This window comes from Polypterus senegalus, unplaced genomic scaffold, assembly GCF_016835505.1.
Source record: "Polypterus senegalus isolate Bchr_013 unplaced genomic scaffold, ASM1683550v1 scaffold_5383, whole genome shotgun sequence".
Lineage (NCBI taxonomy): Eukaryota > Metazoa > Chordata > Cladistia > Polypteriformes > Polypteridae > Polypterus > Polypterus senegalus.
This window is the reverse complement of record NW_024377295.1, coordinates 117,721-142,614: the sequence shown is the minus strand read 5'-3', so window position 1 is coordinate 142,614 and position 24,894 is coordinate 117,721. Positions and strand designations below refer to the sequence as shown.

The window sequence follows — 24,894 nt, the reverse complement described above, 5'->3', positions numbered from 1 at the left end:
TTGGATAATCAGTTCATGCCACTGAAACCAGGTTAAAGTAAATATTAAAACAGTGAGGAGAGGTGTTACTAGATTGTCAGAGACAAATTGCACCTAATCTACAAATTTATTCTAATGAAATTTAAATTTATGCATGATTGCTGTTCTTGTAAGAACAGAAAGTTTAAACTGACTAATGGGAACAAATCTAACTTTGGTGGTAGTTGAAAAGTGGACAGGTGGTGAGCAAGGTGCCTTGAAATGACACAGTCTGAGAAGCAGGCTTTATGGGAATATGATCAAGAGAGGAAGAATGGCCCAAAATTGGTTGAATCACATAAGGTTACTAGGTGAAGGCTTAGGAGGAATACTAAGGGTACACGTATGAAAACAGAGGTTGAGATACACAAGGATACTGAGAAGAGGTGTAGGAAGAACACAGCTTGTACACACAGGGCAAGAGAGGTTGAGGCTCACAAAGATACTGATACAAGGCTAAGGGACAGGCACTATTAAAAGTGGGAATACATCTCTATTAGCCACTATTTGCACATGGCCAACACCATCAAGTGTTATTAAAATTAATATCATTTTGTACATATTGTAAGACTCGCCAGGATAGATGATAGGAGCACCCACAAGTACCATCACATCTATAAGCTGTTTTGTTGTGCTGCAATGTAACTGATGCAGCTACAATTCTAGCCACTATCTCCCCAGCATCATATACTTGAGAATGCCACTAAAATAGCAGAACACCTATATCCCCTCTCTCTCCTTCACTATTTCAGTACACATCCTCCTTCTCTCTCTCTCTCTCTCTCTCTTCCTCCCTAGTTATGATGTCCCAGTACCAACACAGAGTACTTCTTTGTAAACTTGTCAGTCTATTGCTCTATTGCCCCTCCTTTACACTCTAAACAGCCTCTTCACACTCACCAATCCCTTTTTGAGTCCTTGGTTTTGTCATCATGGATGGGGAAAAGGGAACATCTTTCTACTTATGATTCAAGCTTCCTCCACCCCCACCAATGCAGTTTGTCAGCTGCAGAGAGTCACAATCAGTATGTTTACATGCACACATAAAATTGGAATAAGGTCAGCAGCCGGTTAAGGCAGAAACCCGATTTCTTAAAAAAGTTTGTTTACATGGTCAAGTCCACTTATGGAGTTCTCCTTTGCCAAAATATTTTGATGGCATAGAAATGCACACAGTTGCAGATTTGGGTGTGACTTCCAATCCTAATGTGATGTGGGAGACCTCCCGTGACAAGACCCTGAAGGTTGCTGAGGGTTGTGTTAGTGATACCGGTGTTCCCAGAAGGAGGTGTTTCATCTCGCATGGCACTCTGCATATCATCGTGAGGAGTCGCAGTGCACTGAGAACTGAGAAGGATAGCTGCGAGGGCTCTAAGGGCAGATATAGCATTACGCATATCTGAATCTGTTCCTCGGAGAGTCACAGTCAGGGCGGCTGATGAAACGGTCCTTATGGATGACACTGCAGTTGTGACCCGCTGGGCTGGCTAGTTTGAGCAGTTGTTCAAAGCTGATCCTCTGGCTAGGACATTGGATATCTCTGGGTCCATGGTTCTTGAGGCTAATCCTCCAATTTGCTGTGAGCCAACCAATCTCACTGAGATTGCACAGGTGGTAAACCAGCTGAGAGGAGGAAAGGCTGTAGGGATCTGTGGTATCCGGGGTGAACTTCTCTGGGCTGGTGGTAAGGCTGCCCTCCTGGCATTGCAAGCAATCATTACTTGCATTTGGGAGACTGCCATTATTCCAACTGACTGGAAAGCGGGACTTGTCGTCCCTACCTGGAAAGGGAAGGGTGATCGCCTAGATTGCGGCAACTACAGGTGGATTACACTGCTTTCGGTGCTGGGTAAGGTCCTTGCTAGGGTCGTCCTCAATAGGATCTGTGATCATTGGCTTACCTATCAGCAACTGGAACAGTCTGGTTTTACGCCTAAGAAGTCTACCATTGACCACATCCTGGCAGTGAGGGCTCTCATGGAGTGCAAGCGAATATCGGCAGAGTTTCTTTGCAGCCTTTGTCGATTTTAAGTAAGGCACTCAACTCAGGTGATCGAGCTGCTCTGAAGGACATCCTGAGGGTTCACGGGATCCCCATGAGGATGCTGGATATCATGGCCAGCCTATACACTGGTACTGTGAGTGCTGTGCAGAGTGGAGGCAGAACCTCTCTTTTTTCCCAGTTGATTCTGGGGTTCGTCAGGGGTATGTTCTTGCTACTACTCTGTTCAATGCTTCTTTGGACTGGGTGTTGGGCAAGGTCATGGGGTCCAGCGGCTGTGGGGCATCTGTTGGTGAAGAAAGATTCACGGATCTTGACTTTGCTGACGATGCTGTGATCTTCGCGGAGTCAGTGGAGGCTCTGATCGGGGTGCTCGAAAGACTGAGTGAGGAGTCTGAGTGTCTGGGCTTGCGAGTGTCCTGGATAAACCTCTTGGGCACAGCCATCAGCAATGTGTCTGTCTGCGGAGAGTGTCAACCTTGTCGAGAGGTTTATTTACCTGGGCAGTGACATTCATGTCTCTGGTGACTCTTTCATATGAAGTCATTAGATGGATTGGGAGAGCATGGGGTGTCATGAGGTCACTGGAAGGGGTGTGTGGCACTCCCAATATCTATGCAAAGAACAAAGGTCCAAGTCCTGGTGCATCCTGTCTTGTTATATGGTTTGCGAGACATGGGCTATACAATGACCTGAGGCGAAGACTGGACTCCTTTGGTACTGTGTCTCTCCAGAAAATCCTTGGGTACATTTTGGTTTGACTTTGTGTCGAATGAGCAGTTGCTCGTGGAGTCCTGAATGAGGCACATTACCTGCATTGTGAGGGAGCATCGGTTACGGCACTACGGCCATGTGGCGCGTTTCCCCAAGGGTGATCCAGCTTGTAAGATCCTCATTGTTGGGGACCAGGTGGCTGGACCAGGCCAAGGGGTCGGCTACTTAACACCTGTCTGTGGCAGATAGAGGGTCATTTCTGGAGGGTGGGACTGGACGGCGTGTCTGCCTGGTGGATTTCAACCAGGATCCTGAGTTGTTTTGTTGTGTAGTGGGTGCGTCAGCGCACTGTACCAGTGCATGCTCCCCAACTTGACTTGACTTGATAAATTGTGCTTAACAACAATTAAAGGTTGTGGAGCGGGACCTGGACACAGACAGGCGGACAACGGTTTATCACCCAGCACACTCATTTATTCACCCAACTATATACAATATTTACAAACAGTTCAGTGCGTTCCAGTGCCTCAGCACCAATTCCCAAAAGTCGGGTCTCTCTTGCCCTTCTTCTGGCGCCTCCAGTCCTCTCTCCAGCTCCATCCTCTTCCACCCGACTTCGCTCTTGAATGCAGGGAGGCGGACCCTTTATACCACCCGGATGGGCTCCAGCTGTTTCCGGCACTCCTCCTTGGACCGCCCCCATGTGGCGGAAGTGCCGGCTGCGCCTCATGAAGCCCTCAGGGTGTCCCCATTCTTCTTCCCCCCAGCACTTCCTGGTGTGGCGGAAGTGCTGGGCTCCAGGGTTCTTCAGGCACCGGGGCGCCGCCTGGCAGTGGCCACGGGCCCCTACAGGGTTGGGCTTCCAAGCCCCCTACCCCAGGCCACCAACAAAACCAGGGGTGCCCCTGCGTGGTCGGGAGGAGGCACCAGCCCTCCTCCAGTCCCCTCAGGTGTCCCGGCTGGGCTCCACCCCAGCCGCCTGCGACAGTGCCCACTGCCAGCAAAGACCCATCCGTCAGAGCAATACATCCCGAGAGGGCAGCACATCCCGGAGTGGGTCCTACTCCGTCCCAGGGCCCACCACGGCATCCTGGGGCGCACCACTTCGGCACCCCTTCCGAGGCCTTCTTGCCCCTCTGGTCTGCACGCTCTGCCTCTACAGTCCCCGCCAGCCAGGGCACCATCCGGTGCCCGGTGGAGAGTCCTCCCGCGGAACAGCCCGTTCCAGGAGGGCAGGTCCCCAGCGGGGCAGGTCCAGCGGCTCATTTAGGCTTCAGTCCTGTGAATAAACAAAGGGAGGGCCAGAAGCGCTGCCTGGACACCCGTACGGCGTCCCTCCGATCTCTACACCTGCAGCACATACCCATCGGTAGCCCCGACTTGCCTGTTGGTACCTCCGCCCGTGGGTTCCATGCCTGTCCATTCTTGGTGTCGGGACTGCTCTCGCAGGCGGCTACTCCACCTGCCAGGATTCTTCCTCTGCCTCCGCAGAGGACAGCCCTCACCGGACGTGCGCACCCAGCAACACGTCCGTTCCTGTCAGAGGAACCGCATACACCCCTCGGCTCCTCCTTCCTCTCTTGGACACTCTGGCGGGCTGGATTTGAGCTTTGCTGCTCGTCCATGCAGACCGGCGGGAGACAGTCGCAGGCTTGGGCGCAGGGCGCTAGGACCAGGTCACTCATCAGCCCTTGTCCTGCCAGCCCCTGCGTTCTTGCTCTCCCTCGCTCTGCTGTCAGCCTGCACCGCGGCGTCCTCTGTTGGAGACTTGCGTACTTGTTGCGGTCATTGTTATCACGGCCGTTTTCGGCGACTTCTCCCTTATGCTGTGCGGGGAGGGCAACACTCACCTTTCCCGCTGTACTCCTCCGGCCAAAGGCTCCAGCGTCGCACCGTTCCTCCGCAGCCTGCGGTGTCTCAGATGACGCTGATCGCTGTCCCCTCAGCTTCTCCAACTCCACAGAGAGAGCACGTAGCACCTGTAATAAAGGCAACTCTGGGGGAAGGAACTCCTCCGACTTCGCGCAGAGCCGCGGCGAGAACAGGGGAGACAGGCGTCAGTGGGCTTACCTGTCCGTCAGCCGCACGCCGCCTGCCTCCTGTGAGCCACTCCCTCTGGCCCAATCGGGTCTCTCGGGCATGAGACGGCATTCCTTGGTCCCGCCTCCATACAGTCATTGGCGGGCATACAAGACACACCGGCCAATCCGTGCCTGTCAGCGGGTGGGACTTCCGGTCCACGACCATCTTATCTCCCCTTTTCCAGGTTACGGTGGCGTGCCACCTGGCAGCCTCGCAGCTGCTGCGATCTCTTGAGCTGCATCGGCTCCGATTTCGCAGCTTCCTCTGCTGCCGTCCTCGCGCTGCCGATGGCCTGTGGACCGGCGTGCTCCGCCACGGACGCGGATCCGGATCGTCCCTGCCTGTACAAAACAAGGTAAGTTCGACCCCGAAGGGCCTACTACCGCGGGGCAGGGTACTTACCTCCCGGATCCCGTCCCTCCGAGACCCCTGCCTCGGTGTGGCCTTCTTCGTTACAATGCTGGCCTGGCCATCCTTTCTGACAGCGCGACTCTTGGAGCCCGCTGTACTCCGCAACGCCTGTCCTCCTTCCTCGCACCGGGAAACATGGCCATTCTGCAGACCGGCGAGGTCCGTGGGAAGAACCGCTCCCGTGGGGTTGTGCAGCGCCCGCTCCCACAGCGAGTGTGTGGGGTCCGCTGCTGCGCGGGCGTCCACAGAACAATATCTAAAAGCAGATCCCTGCCTTGTACCAGGAAGAGCATCCTGTCGACTCGCCACTGTGGAACTGGACCAGGACTCAGACAGACGGACAACGGTTTATCACCCAGCACACCAATTTATTCACCCAACTATATACAATATTTACAAACAGTTCAGTGCCGTCCCAGTGCCTCCAGCACCAATTCCCCAAAGTCCGGGCCTCTCACAGTCTTTCTTGCCCTTCTTCTGGCGCCTCTAGTCCTCTCTCCAGCTCCGTCCTCTTCCACCTGACTTCCACTCTGAATGCAGGGAGGCGGCCCATTTTATACCACCTCGGATGGGCTCCAGCTGTTTCCGGCACTCCTCCTTGGACCGCCCCATGTGGCCGAAGTGCCGGCTGCGCACCCGGTAGCCCTCTGGGTGTCCCAATTCTTCTTCCCCAGGGTTCTTTAGGCACCAGGGTTCTACAGGGTTGGGTTTCCAAGCCCCTACCGAGGCCACCAACAAAACCAGGGCGGTCGCCCCCTCGTGGTCGGGAGGAGGCACCAGCCCTCCTCCGGTCCCCTCGGGCGTCCCGGCTGGGCTCCACCCCCAGCCGCCTGCGACAAGGTCAACGGCCATGTGTGAATCTAAAACATGGTGCTTGTGTCTCCTGAGTAGTGTGGTAAATATTACCTTTAAAAGTATCTTATTTATATTACTCATTATTTACAAAAAAAAGTAACTAAATATATTATATAATTAGTTATTATAATATGTAATGAGTTACACACAGTGCATTACTTCAGCATTACTTTTCCTTCTTTTGCATGAAAAACTTAACATTTCACTGGCCAGCATTTGTTATTAAACAAACAAATTTTGTTAAATGGCAGGCTATTCCAGATTTTAGGTGCATAACAGCAGAAGGCCCCTCACCACTTCTTTTAAGTTTTGATCTTGGAATTCTAAGCAGACACTCATTTGAGGATCTAAGGTTACGATTTGGAATATAGGGTGTTAGACATTCCGATATATAAGATGGAGCGAGATTATTTAAGGCTTTGTAAACCATATGCAGTACTTTAAAGTCAATTCTGAATGACACAGGTAGCCAGTGTAGTGACATCAAAACTGGAGAAATGTGCTCAGAATTTTCTTTTCCTAGTTAGGATTCTAGCAGCTGCATTCTGCACTCATTGCACTCGATTGATGTCTTTTTTTGGGTAGTCCTGAGAGGAGTGTGTTACAGTAATCTAGACGACTGAAAACAAAAGCGTGAACTAATTTCTCAGCATGTTTCAATGATATAAGAGGTATAACTTTTGCTGTGTTTCTTAAGTGAAAAAATGCTGTCCTAGTGGTCTGATTAATATGCGATTTAAAATTCAGGTTGCAGTCAACAGTTACCCCTAATTTCTTTGCCTCCGTCTTGACTTTTAATCCTAATGGATCAAGTTTATTTCTAATAATCGCATTGTATCCATTACTGCCAATCACTAAAATTTCTGTTTTCTCTTTATTTAGTTTGAGAAAATTACTATTCATCAATTAGAAACACAAGTAAGACATTGTGTTAGTGAAATAACAGTGTCTGGGTCATCAGGTGCTATTGATCAGTACAGCTGTGTGTCATCAGCATAGCTGTGGTAACTCACGTTGTGCCCCAAGATAATCTGACCTAACAGAATCATGTAGATCGAAAAGAGCAGCAGACACAGGAGAGAGCCTTGTGGAACACCATATATAATATCATGTGTCTTTGAGTTATAATTACCACAACTAACAAAGAATTTTCTCCCTGCCAGGATTCAAACCAATTTAAGACACTGCCAGAGAGGCCCACCCATTGACTAAGGCGATTTCTAAGAAAGTTGTGTTCAATGGTGTCAAATCTAAGAGGATGAGAACAGATAAATGGCCTCTGTCTGCATTTACCTGCAGGTCATTTACTACTTTAACGAGTGCAGTTTCTGTGCTGTGATTTGTTCTAAAACCTGACTGAAATTTATGAAGAATAGCATGTTTATTGAGATGGTTATTTAACTGCATAATGTCTGCCATCCATCCTCTTCCGCTTATCCGAGGTGGGTCGCAGGGGCAGCAGCTTGAGCAGAGAGGCCCAGACTTCCCTCTCCCGCCACTTCTTCTAGCTCTTCGGGAGAATCCCAATAGTCAGACATAGTCCCTTCAGCGTGTCCTGGGTCTTCCCCAAGGCCTTCTCCCAGGTTGGATGTGCCCGGAACAACTCACCAGGAAGGCGTCCAGGAGGCATCCTGATCAGATGCCCGAGCCACCTCATCTGACCTCTCGATGCAGAGGAGCAGCGGCTTACTCTGAGCTCCTCTTGGATGACTGAGCTTCTCACCCTTTCTTTAAGGGAAAGCCCAGACACCCTGCGGAGGAAACTCATTTCAGCCGCTTGTATTCACCGATCTCGTTCTTTTGGTCACTACCCATAGCTCATGACCATAGGTGAGGTAGGAGCGTAGATCGACTGGTAAATTGAGAGCCTTGCCTTAGGGCTCAGCTCCTTTTCACAACGACAGACCGATGCAGAGTCCACATTACGTGGGCGCCTGCTCCGATCCGCCTGTCGATCTCCGCGCTCCATTCTTCCCTCACTTGTGAAAGACCCTGAGATACTTGAACTCCTCCACTTAGGGCAGGATCTCTCCCCAACCCCGAGAGGGCACTCCCTTTTCGGCTGAGGACCATGGTCTCGGATTTGGAGGTGCTGATTCTCATCGCAGCTGCTTCACACTCAGCTGCGAACCGATTCAGAGAGAGCTGAAGATCACGGCCTGATGAAGCAAACAGGACAACATCATCTACAAAAACAGTGACCCAATCCTGAGTCCACTAAACCAGACCCCTCAACACCCTGGCTGCGCCTGAAATTCTGTCCATAAAAGTTATGAACAGAATTGGTGAGAAAGGGCAGCCCTGGTGGAGTCCAAATCTCACTGGAAACAGGCTCGACTTACTGCCGGCAATGCTGACCAAGCTCTGACACAGGTTGTACAGGCTAGACCCGTATCTACTGACGAGTTTACAATGTCAAGAATATTATGAATTATACTTCTTTGAAAAACTTGTTGGTATTGGGTCAAAGACGCAAGTGGAGGGTCTCAGCTGCAAAATTATTTTATGTAAATCAGGTAAATCTATCCTGGTGAAAGAATTGAATTTGTTTATAGCGGAGTACTGGGGCTTAGGAGGATCCACAGTTTTGGGAGATATATTATTTTATTTCTATATCATTAATTTTTAGATTGGAAAATACAGCGATACCCTCACAGGTTTCACGGGAAGTATTTTGGAGGCATTCCTTTGTGTTACCTGGGTTTAGCAGACAATCAGTCGTAGAGAATAAGACTCTGGGATTACTAGCATTGTTATTTATAATCTTAGAGAAATAGCAAGAAATAGAAGAGATAAAATGGCCATCTGCTTCACTTTGGCTTAGGCAAACTTTTGTTGGACAAGGATGTCACTACTCAATCCGCATATGCAAAACTTTCATGCATGCGTACTGTAAGTTTACGGTACTGCCCAGTCTGCTTTGTGCATGCATGATATCACTGCCTGCAACCGGATTTGCATCCTGCATGTTTAAAAAAAAAATACAGTATTTTTAATTGAGGGGTACATTAGATGACCATAATGAGAATATTATGAAATTCCTTAGGTGTTCTGAATAGATTCATTGTACATTGTGTCTTCAGTGCTGAATTCAGCATTTTATGGCCCTCACTATGTAATGTAGATCGTGAAATGACAGTTCCTGTGTGACACGGCCAGTCAGTATCCAGAAGCCTCATGTATAAATGGTGCGTACACACAAAAATGTTGCGTAAGAACGTTTCCACATTTAAATCGCAATGTATTAAACCTAAACTTGGGGTAAAGCCACGCACATTTCCACTGTAATGGCTGACCCCTTACCCAGCCGGCAGCTACACTATCAAGACCTGTGGCACAAAAGCAGGTATGTCAAATAAATGAATAAATATATTAAATGGAACACAACAACAAAACATTACTGCACATTCCCCATGAAAAAAAAATATATATGTATATCCCTCCACCAAAGCAGCAATGTGAAAACACCATATATACAAAAACAAACCCTCCCTTGCCCTTGTAATGTTATAACACACACAACACAAGTAACAATAAATGAAGGCGGAAATGGCAATGATCGTCAACTTGAGTCGGGTATATTACTGTCCTGAATACGGATGACTGGTCAACAAAGAATGGATGTATTTGAATTTCTTGGAAAATGGAACAACCTCATCGTGTATGCTCGTGAGTGGTGGATAATGAAGTCCAACCCCATGGTCTCTGGCGATGATTGAACTGAAGTAAATCCGGCTGAATTAAAACAAGCGCGATGTAAAAAATAACTGGTAGTGGTGGTTCATTATCGTAAAAATGAAATCTCTGTCTTTCTCCATCTTCCCCTTCTCTTTTCCCTCCTGATTGTTTAAATAGTAAAAAGCCGGATGTAATTGATTGTGAAAAGGTGCTTTCCATCTTGGGGCTGTGATCTCTCTCCATCATCTGTCCCCTCTGCATTTATGGGTATGACATTCACTGACACACACATTATAAACAGCAAACGGGACGATGGAAACAAAACACACTCAGCACAAACATTGAAAACACTATTACTATGTAGCCCTGCTACACCACTGTAGCTCATACTCTGTTGTATGCAAGTTCTGCGCTCGGTTTTGCAGACTGGGGGCACCCAGCGTCAAGGCAGTGCTACTGTTCCTGTGTGGTTACCCATTCATTTTATAGATCCACATCCCTGACGCGCTTTATAAATTCACTGACATTAAATGCATGTTGTTTATTAGTTTAAGGCATCTGATTGTAATTAAACTGTAACAATATAATGGTTCACAGAATGGTCAAACTATTCCAAATGCCATAACTGCTTTAGCGTTTTCACTCTCACTTCACCTTCTTCTTCTTTCAGCTGCTTCCGTTAGGGGTTGCCACATCAGATCATCTTTTTCCATATTACTCTCACTGCACCACTCGAGTATTTATATCACTGTATCTGAGTGTGAATCACAGCAGCAGCTGATCGGAAAGAGAATTATCGGTATACAGCATGAAGTACATGCTGCCTCAGCCATGCTATCTATTTGAACTGCTCTCATAAGGCAAACGCTTCAGAGCCTTTCCTGTATGGACCTCACAGTTCAGAAACAGTTTCATCCCAAGAGCTCTAAACGCACACCATTAGTCCATAAAGTGCCCCTTGTAGAACTGTTTGTACTTATAAGTACAATTACCTCACTGTAAACTTGCGATACAGTTATAATATTGCACAACCTGAGCCACTTTATAAAGCGTGTATTTACATGATGATGATATAATTTTTAAGATGAAATGCAGCAAAATATGTTTATTATAATATACAGATAAAACTTTAACTTCATTTAAATAATCTATATTGTTAACAACTAAACATGTGAGGACACGGTGCCAGTGCTAGCAAGCTGCTGGTGCTCCGTTCACAGATTGTTCCTGCCTTGCGCTGTATTCTTGCAGGTGTTGACGTGACACTGGAAGGATAGATGGATAGAATAATTAAAAGCATTACTACGAAGATATTTCAATGTTCCTTAAAAGTTTTGAAGAATCTGCATTCTAAGCTTACAGAAGGTTTAACGTCTATTACAAAGCTGATTGTGTGGCGATTGGGTATTTGGAGAAAGAAAAGTAAGGGCAGGAATTGGAGGTTAGTACGTTTGAAACAGACAGTACTGCTACAATAAAGTATTTCATCGGTCGCGCATGGCGCAGCAAGCTTCTTGCGTGAGACATGAACAATCACTGCGTCACTGTGTTTCCATGTTTAATAACATGTTTTAACTCCTATCATCATGAAAATGATATCACGTATACATCTCAGTATTTTAATATTCAGAGAGCTATAATATCACGAATGTAATGGATTCTGTGTCCTGTTGGTGGAAGAGTAAGCCCATTTAAGAAGCACGTAGTGATTCACATACATAGAGCTCATAGAAGATCAAATACAAAACAAAGCATTTAATGTGCTACTTTAGTTACAAAGGGAATTGATAAACTAGTAAATTAAACAATTTTAAGATGAAGTTTATGATGTTCTAATTTAATGACAAAATAAAATACGTGATTAAAGTGGAAATTTCGAGATTAAAGTTGACATTTTGTGCTTTTTCCCCACTGTGTGCCTTTTTTTCTCTGTACCCTAATAAGCTTTCATATGACACTCAGATGGTGGGCTACTTACTCGCCTTTTCATGGCGACTTTGATATCTGATAACTTCTTTTTTATTTCAGGCACTGTGCGACTTTTTGAACTTGAAGCTTTTGAGTTTCTCCGACATGCTATGTCACTCGATCAACTTCCTTTTGTTGTTTATACCACTGTTTAAACCAACAAATACCTGTAGTCCTTGCCTCCACTTGGTATTTGCCGAAATTCTATTTTCCCTTGTGCTTTTGCCATTGCCTTCACAAAACGCTGAGCTTAAGGGCTATTTATATTGATTTGCATATTCAAAGAGGCGTAATTCTGGGAGGAGTTGGGGTGGGGCAGCAGGTGCATGCTTGTGCATTACTTTTCACGCTGACCAGGATTTATGTAGCAGAAGAACGTGGAATCTGCCGTTCGCACAGATTTATGCATCTGGATTTTTTTGTGCGTCAGCACATTTCCGCTTTTGTGCTTATGTCATGTTATAGTGTGTATTCTACGCACAGCGTTAAGCATGAGTCCACATAAGATTGGAACTCTGTGAGTGCAAAGGGAGCAGCATTATTTCTTCAGCTGCAGTTGTATATAATGCTGATCAATGCACTCTCACATACTCATAATAGCAAATGCCAGTTAAACGCATGCACAATTAGCAACGCGGAGTGACAGTGAGTAAAACAAACCTCTTCACCCCAGTTTGGGTTAAAAAACACATGAGGCCCTGTGAAATATTATTACTATTTACAGTTTCTACCTTTTTGATTGAAGAAAAAAATGTGAAGCACCTGTACAGATGGATTGGAAACAATAAAAAAGGGCCAGTTGAGTGGAGCCTGATTTCAAACATTAGGAAAAGCCAGCTTGACACTGCCACTGCTCTGTGAGTGCAAATTATGTATTTTATTTTTTTACTTAGTGCCAGTTTGTGGCTGTTTGTTATATTTTGTTTAAAATTATCATTCTGTCTGCTTCTTTTTTTGTTTGAGGCACAATGGCTCAGTGGTTAGCACTGCTGCCTTACATCTCAGGTCACATTTTTGGCCACAATAATTGGTACAGTATAGTTGTCAAATATTTTCGTAGTGCTCAGGGACACTTAACAAACCACTGTACCATTGTAATTCATTCAAAACTAGTTCAGTTACTCTAATTTTCCTTTCGACTTCAATGCTTTTCAGTGAAGTTCACAAACATTTCCATGATTTTTCAAATTCATGGCGAAGCGAACTACAACAGAAGTTGTTTATCACTAGTAATGAATCATAGACTGCATTTACATTCATATCCTCTTTAATAAAACCCCTGTGTGCGTTCATGCGTCCGTGTGTGTGTTTCTTCTTTTGAAGTCGCATGCTGCAAAGTAGATGGTTCAAAGGCCACCTGACGTGTCACAATAAGACAGAGAGGGCAGGACCTATTAAATATCGTGTGGCCAATCCAGTCAGATTTCGTAAATGAGGTAAGACCTAAAACATAAGTCATGCAAAATCAAACAGGAAAACGAGCGTAAAAAATTCTCAAAGAGAAAGACAATACGAGCAAATAGATCTATTGAAGAAGAGGAAAATGAGCGTTACAAAAATGCTAAAACACACAGAGCTAAGAAAGCAAGTCTTACTGCGGATGAACGAAAATCAATGCAGTTTGTTACAAAGATTTACACTAAGGCAATATTAATTATACTTACTGTATTGTCATATACATTTCTATTTTATTTTTATTATTATTTTACGTTGCACTACTGTTCTAGTGCCCGTTATTGTAACAGGCTTAATGTCTAGTATATTTATGTAATCGTTAACTTAAATGGATTTTGTTCATTCTAAGAAAGAAAATGTATTTATTTTTGAGATGTCATGTATAATTAAAAATGTGCTTTTCTCACAGACATCCACCATTTGTTTTTCAAAAAGATTTTGGTGACTTAATTTCTTTTGCTGTCAAATTTTATATATAAAATTATTCAATAACAAATTTAAATAGAGCACAATTCATGTGCTTACCTGAATTATTTTGTCAAATTATTTTTTTGTTTAATCAATTAAATATTCTATAGAATATGCATTTACAAAATTCTTAATAGCAGCCTGAAGTACAGGTTGAAAAAATTCAAAACAGTTATGCGTTTTGACAATCGAATCTGCTTTATGACTCTTTGGAACTACAGTTAAGTACTGTATATATCAATGTTTTTTCATATGAACTATATGTGTGTTGTCTATATTACTGCTAATAAATTGGGGTCATACAGTTAGCAAAGTAACTTTGGGTCTTCTAGTTTGAATCAAGGCTACTGTCCCTGTACTCATGCAGGTTTTTTCAATACTTCCAAAGACAGTCTCCATTTACAGCAGCCACTTGCCCAGGTTTGTGTTTATGTACCCTGAGAACACCCTTCTTTGTGTAAGAAGTAGATTTGTACCTGGACAGAGTTTGGTATTGGAATTTAATGGGAACAGAAAATGGATGAATGAAGATAGAGAATTACAAAAGCTGACATTTTACCTACCTTTAGATCAGAGAATCGTTTTAGCATTTCTGTCATTGCATTTTTGAACATGTAGCTTTTGGATGTGTTTACTTTATGTTCAAGCATAGTTTGAATTCTTGTCATGCAGTTTTTGCCTTTCAACTCTTTAGCCTCTAAAATGAAAAAGATACGGCAAGTTTTTTTTTTTATTATATAAAAATGAAAGATACTAGTAACATTTTCCACATTGTTATTACAGTCATAAGTGCTGCAACCTATAACAACAGAAGCAGAAACAAGTCTTAAAATGATGGCCTGGGACACATAGATACAACCAAACCCCTAGAGAAGTTTAAAGTGTTCAGGCCAGCCAATCACATGTCTTTCTAATGTGGTAGGAAAAACACATTAACTTGCAAGTTCCCTACAGAAGGCACTATAAATGTAGTAATTTATTGATTTCTCACATATTATTTTTTTGATGACAGGTAGCTCCAAGCTTTTCATGTGCTCAAAAAAGGACCTGTTGACATTTAATTAGGTTAAATGAATCTTAAAACAGGTTTGCTTTAAACAAATACCTTAAAAATGTTTGACATACTACTGTGTAAACTTTGATTTGTGATTTATCTTTGTGGTGATAATTTCAATCAAAGATGTCACTGAACAGTATACTGTGCCTGATGCAGTTTGTAGTTTCTCATTTAAGGTGACTTGTAGATCAATTGAAGCCAGATGGCTTTATTGTCATATCATCCATACACAGTATTACAGCACACAGTAGCATGAAATAACATTTCCCAGGACTGCAGTGCAACATATACATAAGTGCAGGACAATTGCAAGACACATAAACAACTAACTATGCTATACATGCTATACCATAAAAATAAGTTGATTAATTATAGGTTAATAAATAGGTAGTGATAAACTGAAATATATAGTAATAACTAAATAAATAACTAATTATAAAAACAACAGTAGTACCAGATGTCCTGCATATTGATAGACTGCTAGGATATCTGAGGACAGAAGGACAGCACAGATTTCAAAGTCTGGAAAGCCAAGGGGTAGAAGAAGTTGCTACAGTACATTCTGCCAGACAGAAGTGGGACAAAGTTACGGTGAGAGTGGTGGGAACAGTCATTTACATTGTTATAGGATTTGAGAATGCTATACTTAATAAAGATGTCTTTAAGTGAGGATAGATGCAGTTTTATATGTTAATTACGCAAAGATGAGACCCATGTTGCCTGTGATTAATTAAATATTTATCTGCAACAAGATATATGATCACATTTGAGTGTTGATTATTTGAGAGCATTATAGGATACCTGTGCCAATGCATAAGCAATGCTTCTAAAGTGGTATGGGCAAAAGGAAACTTTTTATAGCAGTTTTATTGGCTTAAAAACACAGACAAGTAATATTAAACTTAAATAATGCTAATCATGGAGTCACAAGCAACTTGTGTTGTCAGCACTACTCTTTACCTTTATAAACAGAATTCATTTCATCTTGAATAGAGTCAGCAATACTCTTGTGGATGTCTTTTTTCCTTATGCAAAGGATGTCTTTCTCCAGGGATACCAGAATACTTCTTAGCTAATAACAGTAAACAAGGAAAGTAAATAAGCATAACATTTTCAAAACCTTTTGTGTAATTAATAACTTTTTTAGGTTATGTACCCCAAAATTAACCCTTTGTGTTTAATTCCAGCAGGGAGACAGTTGTCAGTTGAAACAGTCTGAGGGACAATGAACAAAAAGAAACAGTTTAAAAATACCTTTTCTTTGCAGGCAACTTTATTTATTTATAGCTGAGATGACTTATTATTTACCTGCAAAGGAAGAAAATGTTAAAGGTGACTTCCATACTAAAAAGCAAAGAACATTAAAGACACAATCTTTTAGCTGCATAGCTTTCTTCAGATATAGCCAACATGTTGTGTCTTTAACCTTCTTTCCTTTTCAGAGAGGAAGTAACCTTTAACCTTTTTTCCTTTACAGATGCACACTGATGTAGCCCTATACTAACTCCATTATTATTTATCTGTACATACATATTATTTATCTATACATTTAGAAACATTAAAGCAGATTTCTAACTTAGGTTTTTCTACGGTTTTATGACCTAGTCCTGATACTGTCTTTTGGTATACTCTTCTTGGTTGAATCCTTTTCAGTTAGGATCACATCCAGACTTGCCAGAAACTTGCCAGTCTGCTGTTTATAAATCGCTATCATTGTCAACCCATCCAAAAACATTTCATGCCTGTGTGCTACATGAAGCTTAAATAATGGAAAAGCAAAGAGTTTTTTGAATGTAAAAATCTCTAGAATCTGGATTGCGTTCATAAAGTGGCAAAATTTGATTTTGCCATTTTCAAAAGATTAATGTTGGTTGTAAAGAGATAAGTGTAAAGATCATCCAATTTTCAAAATAAATAATTAATGCATACCATAGTGTACAAATATTGAGATTAATATTATTTTTGCAGGGAATCATTTGGACTAAAAGTTGAGCATTTTTCTGCTAAAAATAATTTTCTATGATCTTTCTATATTTCTTTTTTTGTTCAATCTTCCACAGTATTTATCAGAAGGAAAAAAATCATACTTCTGTTTTAATGAAGACCAGACGATAAGACTGTGCAGCTTTATTTCCTTCAAACATATTATCTGAATAAAAGTTTGTCTGCAGTAACTCCAGGGCTGCTTTTATATGTCTTCTTGTATTTTTCTTAAACCTAGTAATATAAATAATAATAATTCATTACATTTATATGGCGCTTTTCTTAGTACATAAAGCACTATCCACACAGGGAGGAACCAGGAAGCAAACCCACAATCTTCCACAATCTCCTTACTGCAAAGCAGCAGCACTACCACTGCACCACCTGTTAATATTAATAAGATAAGCACTTATTGTTTAGCCATGAAATGTACACAATTTCAAACAAAGTCAATAATCTGCACATTGTAACATATATGTACATTTCTAAAATATAAATATATAATTTAGATTGTTATTTACAGGTAGGAGAAGTATAATAAGTCACTGGCCACTCTGAAGGCTTACAGCAAATTCAGGGATGGAACTGTCCTGCGGTGCGAAATCTTTATTTTTTTTAAATAATAGAGGCTTATATTTTTATTATATATTTTTTTTTTGCTCAAACAAACAAGATAAACTTAATTGGCAAAACAGTTATAGGGGAAAATAACATCAAAAACAGTGATGAGAAAAAGGACATCAGAAGAGGAGACTGAGACATCATCAGCGAATGTTTCTCATGAATAACACTAATTGATATATCAAAATCCACGCCAGAACAAACTTTCACTCCTTGACATTCTTGTAAGCTTTTTCCAAAGACTAAATATATCCAGACATTGCTATGTATATTTTCTTTTATACTTTATTCTACCTGTATTATTATTTTTAATAAATACCACATTGCTTTTAAATCTCTATACTATGTCTCTACTGTATATCTAGAGTGATTGAAGAAAATAAAATATTAAGAACACCAGAAGCAGTAGGAAGTTTTCCCATATGCTCCTAACTGCAGGGTTTATGAGGCTGAGGAGGGGAGCTCCATCCAAGAAGGAAAAAGTACAATAAAAGTAAGACATCATTGGTTGATAAATGGCCTATAGCCAAGGATGTTGAGCCTTTGTATGTTTAAATATATTGAAACCCAAAGTAATATTTAGCTCTGAGATATATCTAAGACATTGTATGTTGCATGGAGGTGTTTAAGAGAGACAGAGTTTTTAACCAGATTTTCTAATGCAATCTTGGAAAGTGAGAGGATGCCTTAGGAGTAGAGAAGTGTACTGGTACCGATTTTTAAGAATAAGGGGATGTAGTAACTACAGAGGGATCCTCAGAGCAAACATCAAATCTGTGGTGCTCTTTCTTGGCATGAAACCATACTGCTGCTCATTAATTATCACCTCACTTCTTAACCTAGCTTCCACTACTCTTTCCCATAACTTCATGCTGTGGCTCATCAATTTTATTCCCCTGCAGTTCTGTATATCCCCCTTATTCTTAAATATCAGCACCAGTACACTTCTTCTCCACTCCTCAGACATCCTCTTACTTTCCAAGATTCTATTAAACAATCTGGTTAAAATCTCCACTGTCATCTCTCCTAAACACCTCCATGCTTTCATAGGTATGTCATCTGGGCCAACGGCTTTTCCATTTTTCATCCTTTTGATAGCTGTCCTTACTTTCTCTTTGCTAATCTGTTGCACTTCCTGACTCACTATCTCCACATCTTCTGATCTTCTCTCTCTCTCTCATTCTCTTCATTCATCAGCCTCTCAAAGTTCTGAGTACATTTCCATCTTTATCCTTTATCACCCCAACCTGCTGCAAATTTTTCCAAGCTTGGTCCCTCTGTCTAACCAATCAATACAGGTCCTTTTCTCCCTCCTTAGTGTCCAACCTCTCATACAACTCATCATATATCTTTTTAGCCTTCACTGCCTCTCTCTCTTACGTTGCCTTGTCTCCTTGTACTTTTGTCTACTTTCTGCATCTCTCTGACTATCCCACTTCTTCTTCGCCATCCTCTTCCTCTGTATACTGTCCTGCACTTCCCCATTCCACCACCAGGTTTTCTTTTCCTCCTTCCTGTTTCCAGATGGCACACCAAGAACCCTTCTTGCTGTCACATTTACTACATCTGCTGTAGTTTCCCAATTGTCTGGTAACTCTCTACTGCCACTCAGTGCCTGTCTCACCTCCTCCCTAAACTCAACCTTGCAGTCTTCCTTTTTCAACTTACACCAATTTGATCTTTGGTTCTGCCCTCACTCTCTTCCTCTTCTTAATCTCCAATGTCATCCTAAAGACCACCGTCCTATGCTGCTTAACTACACTTTCCCCTGCCACCACTTTGCAGTCTTCAATCTCATTAAGATTGACTCTTCTGCATAGGATGTAATCTACTTGTGTGCTTCCTCCACTCTTGTACGTGACCCTATGTTCCTAATTTTTCTTAAAATACGTATTCACCACAGCCATGTCCATCCTTTTGGCAAAATCCACTATCATCTGACCTTCTTCATTCCTCTCCTTGACACCATACCTACCCATCACCTCCTTGTCTCCTCTGTTCCCTCCACCAACATGTCCATTGAAATCTACTCCAATCACCACTTTCTGTCCCTTGGGTATATTTTCCAGCTCGCTCCAGAAATATTCTTTCTCATCCATTGCACACCCAACTTGTGGGGCATAACATTCATCATCACACCTCCAATTTCTACCTTCATAATCATTACTCTGTCTGACACTCTTTCACCTCCAAAACACTCTTGACATACTGTTCCTTCAGAATAACCCCTACTTCATTTTTCTTCCCATCCACACCATGATAGAACAATTTGAATCAACCTCTGATCCACCTGGGCTTTGCCCTGTAACGAATGAAACACACTGGTTTGTGCATCCCCTGTGGCTAGGTTAGTGAAAACGTAATATCTACACTATATATATATATATATATATATATATATATATATATATATATCCATCCATCCATTTTCAAACCAGCTGAATCCGAATACAGGGTCACGGGGGTCTGCTGGAGCCAATCCCAGCCAACACAGGGCACAAGGCAGGAACCAATCCTGGGCAGGGTGCCAACCCACCGCAGTATATATATATATATATATATATATATATATATAAATATATATATATACAGTATATATAGATATAGATATATAGATCAGCTGAATCGTGCAATGTCACGATTGGTAAACTTATGCAGTAGGATTCGTATTCTTTCCGCATATTAAGTAGGATACTGGTGATACTTCAGCAAGTAGATTACCATTTGCATTGCATAGATGACAATTTCCAATATTTTTATCATTTGCTATAACTATAAATAAATCTCAGGGCCAGAGTTTTGACCATCTTGGAATATACGTTGATAGGCCATTGTTTTCTTATGGACAGGTACGCATAGTGCTATCAAGATGTAGATCAAAATTCGGTGTCAAAAGTCAAAGTGAAATAGAGATTAAAGATATTTTGTAAAAGAGTTACTATTTTCATTAAAAAAACTCCACCATGGACTGATAGCAAGCAAAGCAAGTAGCATAGGTAAAGAACAAGTGGCTTTTTGTGATTGTTGCCTGAAGCCCTTTGCTATCCAACTTTCACACAAGTTTAAAAAACTTTTTTTGTTGGTTCCACCTCAACATCCACCTAAGAAAAGCACAGACTGTTAATAACAGGAACATCAATCTCATGTATTCCAAATGTCAAAAATGCTATGTTTTCTCACCAGCAAATAAAAATAAATACCTTTTAGTACAAAATCTATAAATGGGCTCAAAAATGATGTGCCATCCTTGCAAAAAAAAAAAAATGATATTTATATGAAAAGTGACATGAAAAAGCAACACAAAAAAGGAGGTAAAACAACTTATGGGAAGTTGGTGAAAAATAAAGATGTGTCATTTTCAAGGCTAATGGATGCCTTAGCAGCACCAACAAGAAAAAAAAAAACATGGGACAAGATTGATGAGAGAATAAGTCCCTTTAGTGAACAAAGAATATCTAGGAGAAGTCCAAAAAAGGTCCAAAACTGGTGGCAGGCAATCACAGGCATTTGCTTTCACCGCAGAGGAAAAGCAGATCCTGGATATACTAGGTCCAGCCATGACTGAGGGAGTATCTGAAGGTATGGATATGGGCTCAAATGGGTTGCTATCCACTTCACTCCAACCTGCCTTTTCACTGTATCCTTCACCCTGCTCCGGGTGGACAAGATATAAGCATAATTTGCATCTCCAGGGCCGTCTAACACCAGGCCCAATAAGTGAGATGCACCTGTAAGCATTGCATTTATGGCATGTTTGAGCAGTCAGGAGATTATTGATTTAGAGTTTGAGATGCTTCAGCTGGAGAGAACAGCTTCTGCTGAAGAAGTAAGAGCTGCAGCAGAGAGAGAGGTGCCATTAGGAGCTAGTCCTGCTCAAGAACTCAGAGCTGGACATCTTGAGCCAATAGTTTGCCATGCCAGTTCTGCAGGCCCTCCATTAAAGTTCCTATTGTATTTACCTTCAGAAGGTGAGCTATTTATTCAATCTGAATTTCGCTAAATATGAATGTGATACATAAAATTCTGTATCCATTAAACCAATTTATGTTGTGGCTGTGTCAATGATTTATATATTCTCTTTACAGACACACTTGTATTAGATCAACTATTCTTGAAAGCTTCCTTTTGTCATATTTTCATATTTTGTCTATCCTTTGTTTGTTGTTTTTTACTGTTAGACCCTTATTGTATTACTTTCTGCAAATTAAATACAAAATATATTTTATGTGAATATGTGTAGTTTTTAACATAAAATACCACAATGTCAAATAATCACTACAAATATTCCACACATTAGTAAAAAACAAAAATAGATCAAGCATACACATTTCTGAAGACATATCCTATGGGATCTAATCCCTCCCTCCTCTCTCCTACCACTTCAAATATTGTCTCGTTTTGTCTCCTCAGTGTCATCTTGCTTTTGAAGAACTGGCATGCCAACATGTACTGTAACGGTATGCAGCAGAGCACATACAACAATAACAGCAACATTCAGGGCAAAGTCTTAGATTCCCTGAGAGTTTGTTCAGGCACCAGAACTATATCTTCCACATACCCAGAGCATGCTTTACAGCAGTGTACATTCCTTGTTGTGTAGTGTTAGCAATTATTTATTAAGAGGATACCCACTGTGTCCAGTTAACAAGCCACCAGCAAATGTACTATCCCTTTCCATCTGACAAACTCCAGAGTTGGACAAGATGTAAGTATACTCCCAGACTACTTGGCCAGAATGTCTGTAAAAAGTCCTTGATGGTTGCCCTTTTCGACAGGTATAGATGGGATTCAAGGGGTTGGGAGTATGAATAGGAATGAGTGTTCCATCCACTGACCCTACACTTGCTGGCAATGGCATGAAAAACAATTTAATGTCATGCAAGGCATCCCTTCCTGCTAAAAGTTGCATGTTGTTGTGTGCATGGTACAATAGTAATCTGATCACTGCATGCACCGATTGGACACAGCAGCCAAGCTGAGGCCATGTGCATCACCAATGATCTGCAGGAATCCACCAATGGCATGGAAATAGACCCAGCGACTTAGCTTCTTGTATGGCACTGTCTCTAACAGTGTCTCTGACTGAGTTGCACTATTCTCTGAATAGCTGCCATTGTCATTGATTTATCTTCACACTTTAAAGGATGTAACTGATTACACAGTGAGTGTGATTAGTTAACTCATTGTGTGTTTAATTTGTCTACAGGTGGTAAAGTTACAAAGCACCCCTTTTCTACTAATTTGTAGCCTATCTTATAATTTTGTATTTATATTGTAACAATGGCCTATTATTATTATTATTATTATTATTATTATTATGTTGTTACCCAAAATAACATCATCAGTGTGTTTTTTGTGCTTGGGGTGTTCTCTGTCACCTTGTGAAACAATCACAGGCAAAAGTCCAAAAAAAGAATGACTTCAGAAATAACAAGTTGGTCAGTTCGGTAATTAATTATCAAATAAGGGTTTTTACTACTTTAGTTATGAAGAGTTTTGGGAAACATTTGCTAATTAATTAACTATCTTAAGTTAACAACAAAAATAACAAATATCATTGCAGTATTAAGCTTCTGGGAATTTAATGAATTTAATAAGGGCAGCATGTTTGCACAGTAATTTGCCCAGCATCGTAGGATGGTAACCTTCATCTTTCTATGTTGAATTTTGCACACTCTCCCTATGTGTCTGTTCAAGTTTTCCTGTTTAATGAATGATAAGCTAATTAATAATTCTAAATAGGGATGAGGAGCTCTGTTATTAAGTAGCATCATAATATTTTTTTATTTTAACAATCTGCCATACATAATGACCTGAGCCCCTTATATCAAGAAGTGTACAAAACAGAAATAAATTGAATTGCACTGAGGTTACAGAGATGAAGATTGTTTAAATTAAACTATAGACTGGATAATTTAATGAAATAAATGTGTATAAAGAAATTTCAGCTTACATGAAGATGTTTGTTAGGATGTTATGCACAGCTTCATAGATTGGGGATGCTAATTTATAGTTGAGATCAATGATGCCAAAGTTTCCAGAGTTTCTGCATAAAGCTCTAATGGTCTGATGAAAACCACAGAAGTTTGCTCCTACCTAGGAAAAACAACATAAGCATTTTAATATATCAAAACAGTATGTCTGTAAAACTTTTTAGGGGTTGTTATGATGAGTTCAGGGTCATGATAAGTAAAATAAAATATCCAACTGTCCTTTGCAGACCTAACAAATACATAAGCATCTTTATCTGTTTAATGTGCCATGATGCCAGGCTACTTCTGATAAATAGTGTACAAATACTACCTTAAATGATTCAAATTTAGTTCTGTTTATGGTAGTCATTTCCCTTATCTGTCAGTCTTTATGTTTCACAAGTAGTACTAGGAACTAATACTAATGATCATGTTCATTCTACCATTAGTATGGTGTTAAAGATTACCTAAAATATAAGTACAACAGTGTCTGAACACTGTATCCTTCATCACAAACTGTCACCTTTTTTCAAGGCTACTTAAAGTTACATGATTATTAACAAGATTAAAATCAGCACTGAAGGAGTTGCAAGGTGTACAGAGAACTCTTGGCCCAGTGGATGTTACAATGAAATGCCGGAGCTGAAAGTGACGTCATCAGAAATAATAAGGTTTGACGGGAAAGAAGTACATACATAAGAACTAGAGCTTTTTTAACAGATTATTTTATTAATTTTAACTCATCATATAGGATTATACTCCAGCATATAAAAACATATAGGTAGGTAGTCCCCAGGTTACGGACATCCGACCTACGACTTACGAATGAGGACACAGCTGCGATGCATGAGCCTCAGTAACTGCCGCTCCGTCATCTTCGGCCTGGGGGTGCTGCAAGCAGTGGCTGGAGGGGGGCGATTTTGTGTTTTATTAGCAGTTATAGAAAGATTGTTTCTCTGCCAGTGATGAGTGCTTACAATATTTAACAACATCAGATACTCAACTCTGTGGATTGCTTATTGTATAATTATTATTGCTGTAACAGACAGCAGACTGAAATGGTTATCAACTGTGTGTGGCCAAGTATCTGCAGTATCAATGCATGCAGAGCCACCTACTTGACAATGAACTCTTTAGAAGCATCCCATCTATTTCACAACTTCCATGGTCAAAGAACTGTATTTAAACAGGAACACAGTAAGGGTCAATGTGGGTATGGTATTTGTGGTAGCAGCAGGTGATAACAAGGAATCCAGATGTTTCACAAGCGGGAAAAGGTATCATGAAAAGGTGACCAAAAGTCAGCAGGAGCGTAATGGAGAATGGCTGCTGATAATCCCAAGTGCACATGCAGTGGGTACAATGTGAGGTGTGCAAATGTTTCATTGATTATAACAACTTCAGTAGAAACTTGTCTTCTTGACACAACTACCTTATAAAAGCGTCCTTTTAGGAAGACAGAAATGTCTTGTTGTAGACACTAATAATATATGTGTATGTGATTCATAAAATTCTCCGTAACCTTATCAATGGAGAGTGACTTAGCTGAAACAATGCATTTGAAAGTGATTGTTTTTAAGCTTGCGTTTATATTTTTATAATTGTAAAGG

The 24,894-nt window shown here is 41.4% G+C and overlaps 1 protein-coding gene across 1 annotated transcript in view; it reads right to left on the bottom strand.

Moving 5' to 3' along the window:
* Positions 1-23,261: 23,261 nt before the first annotated feature.
* The window catches only part of LOC120519286 (nuclear GTPase SLIP-GC-like), a 115,375-nt gene continuing 113,742 nt past the window's right edge, over positions 23,262-24,894 (bottom strand). Inside the window, exon 15 of the mRNA XM_039742419.1 lies at positions 23,262-23,408. Coding sequence (XP_039598353.1) covers positions 23,262-23,408 — 147 coding nt within the window. The remainder of the gene's footprint in view (positions 23,409-24,894) is intronic.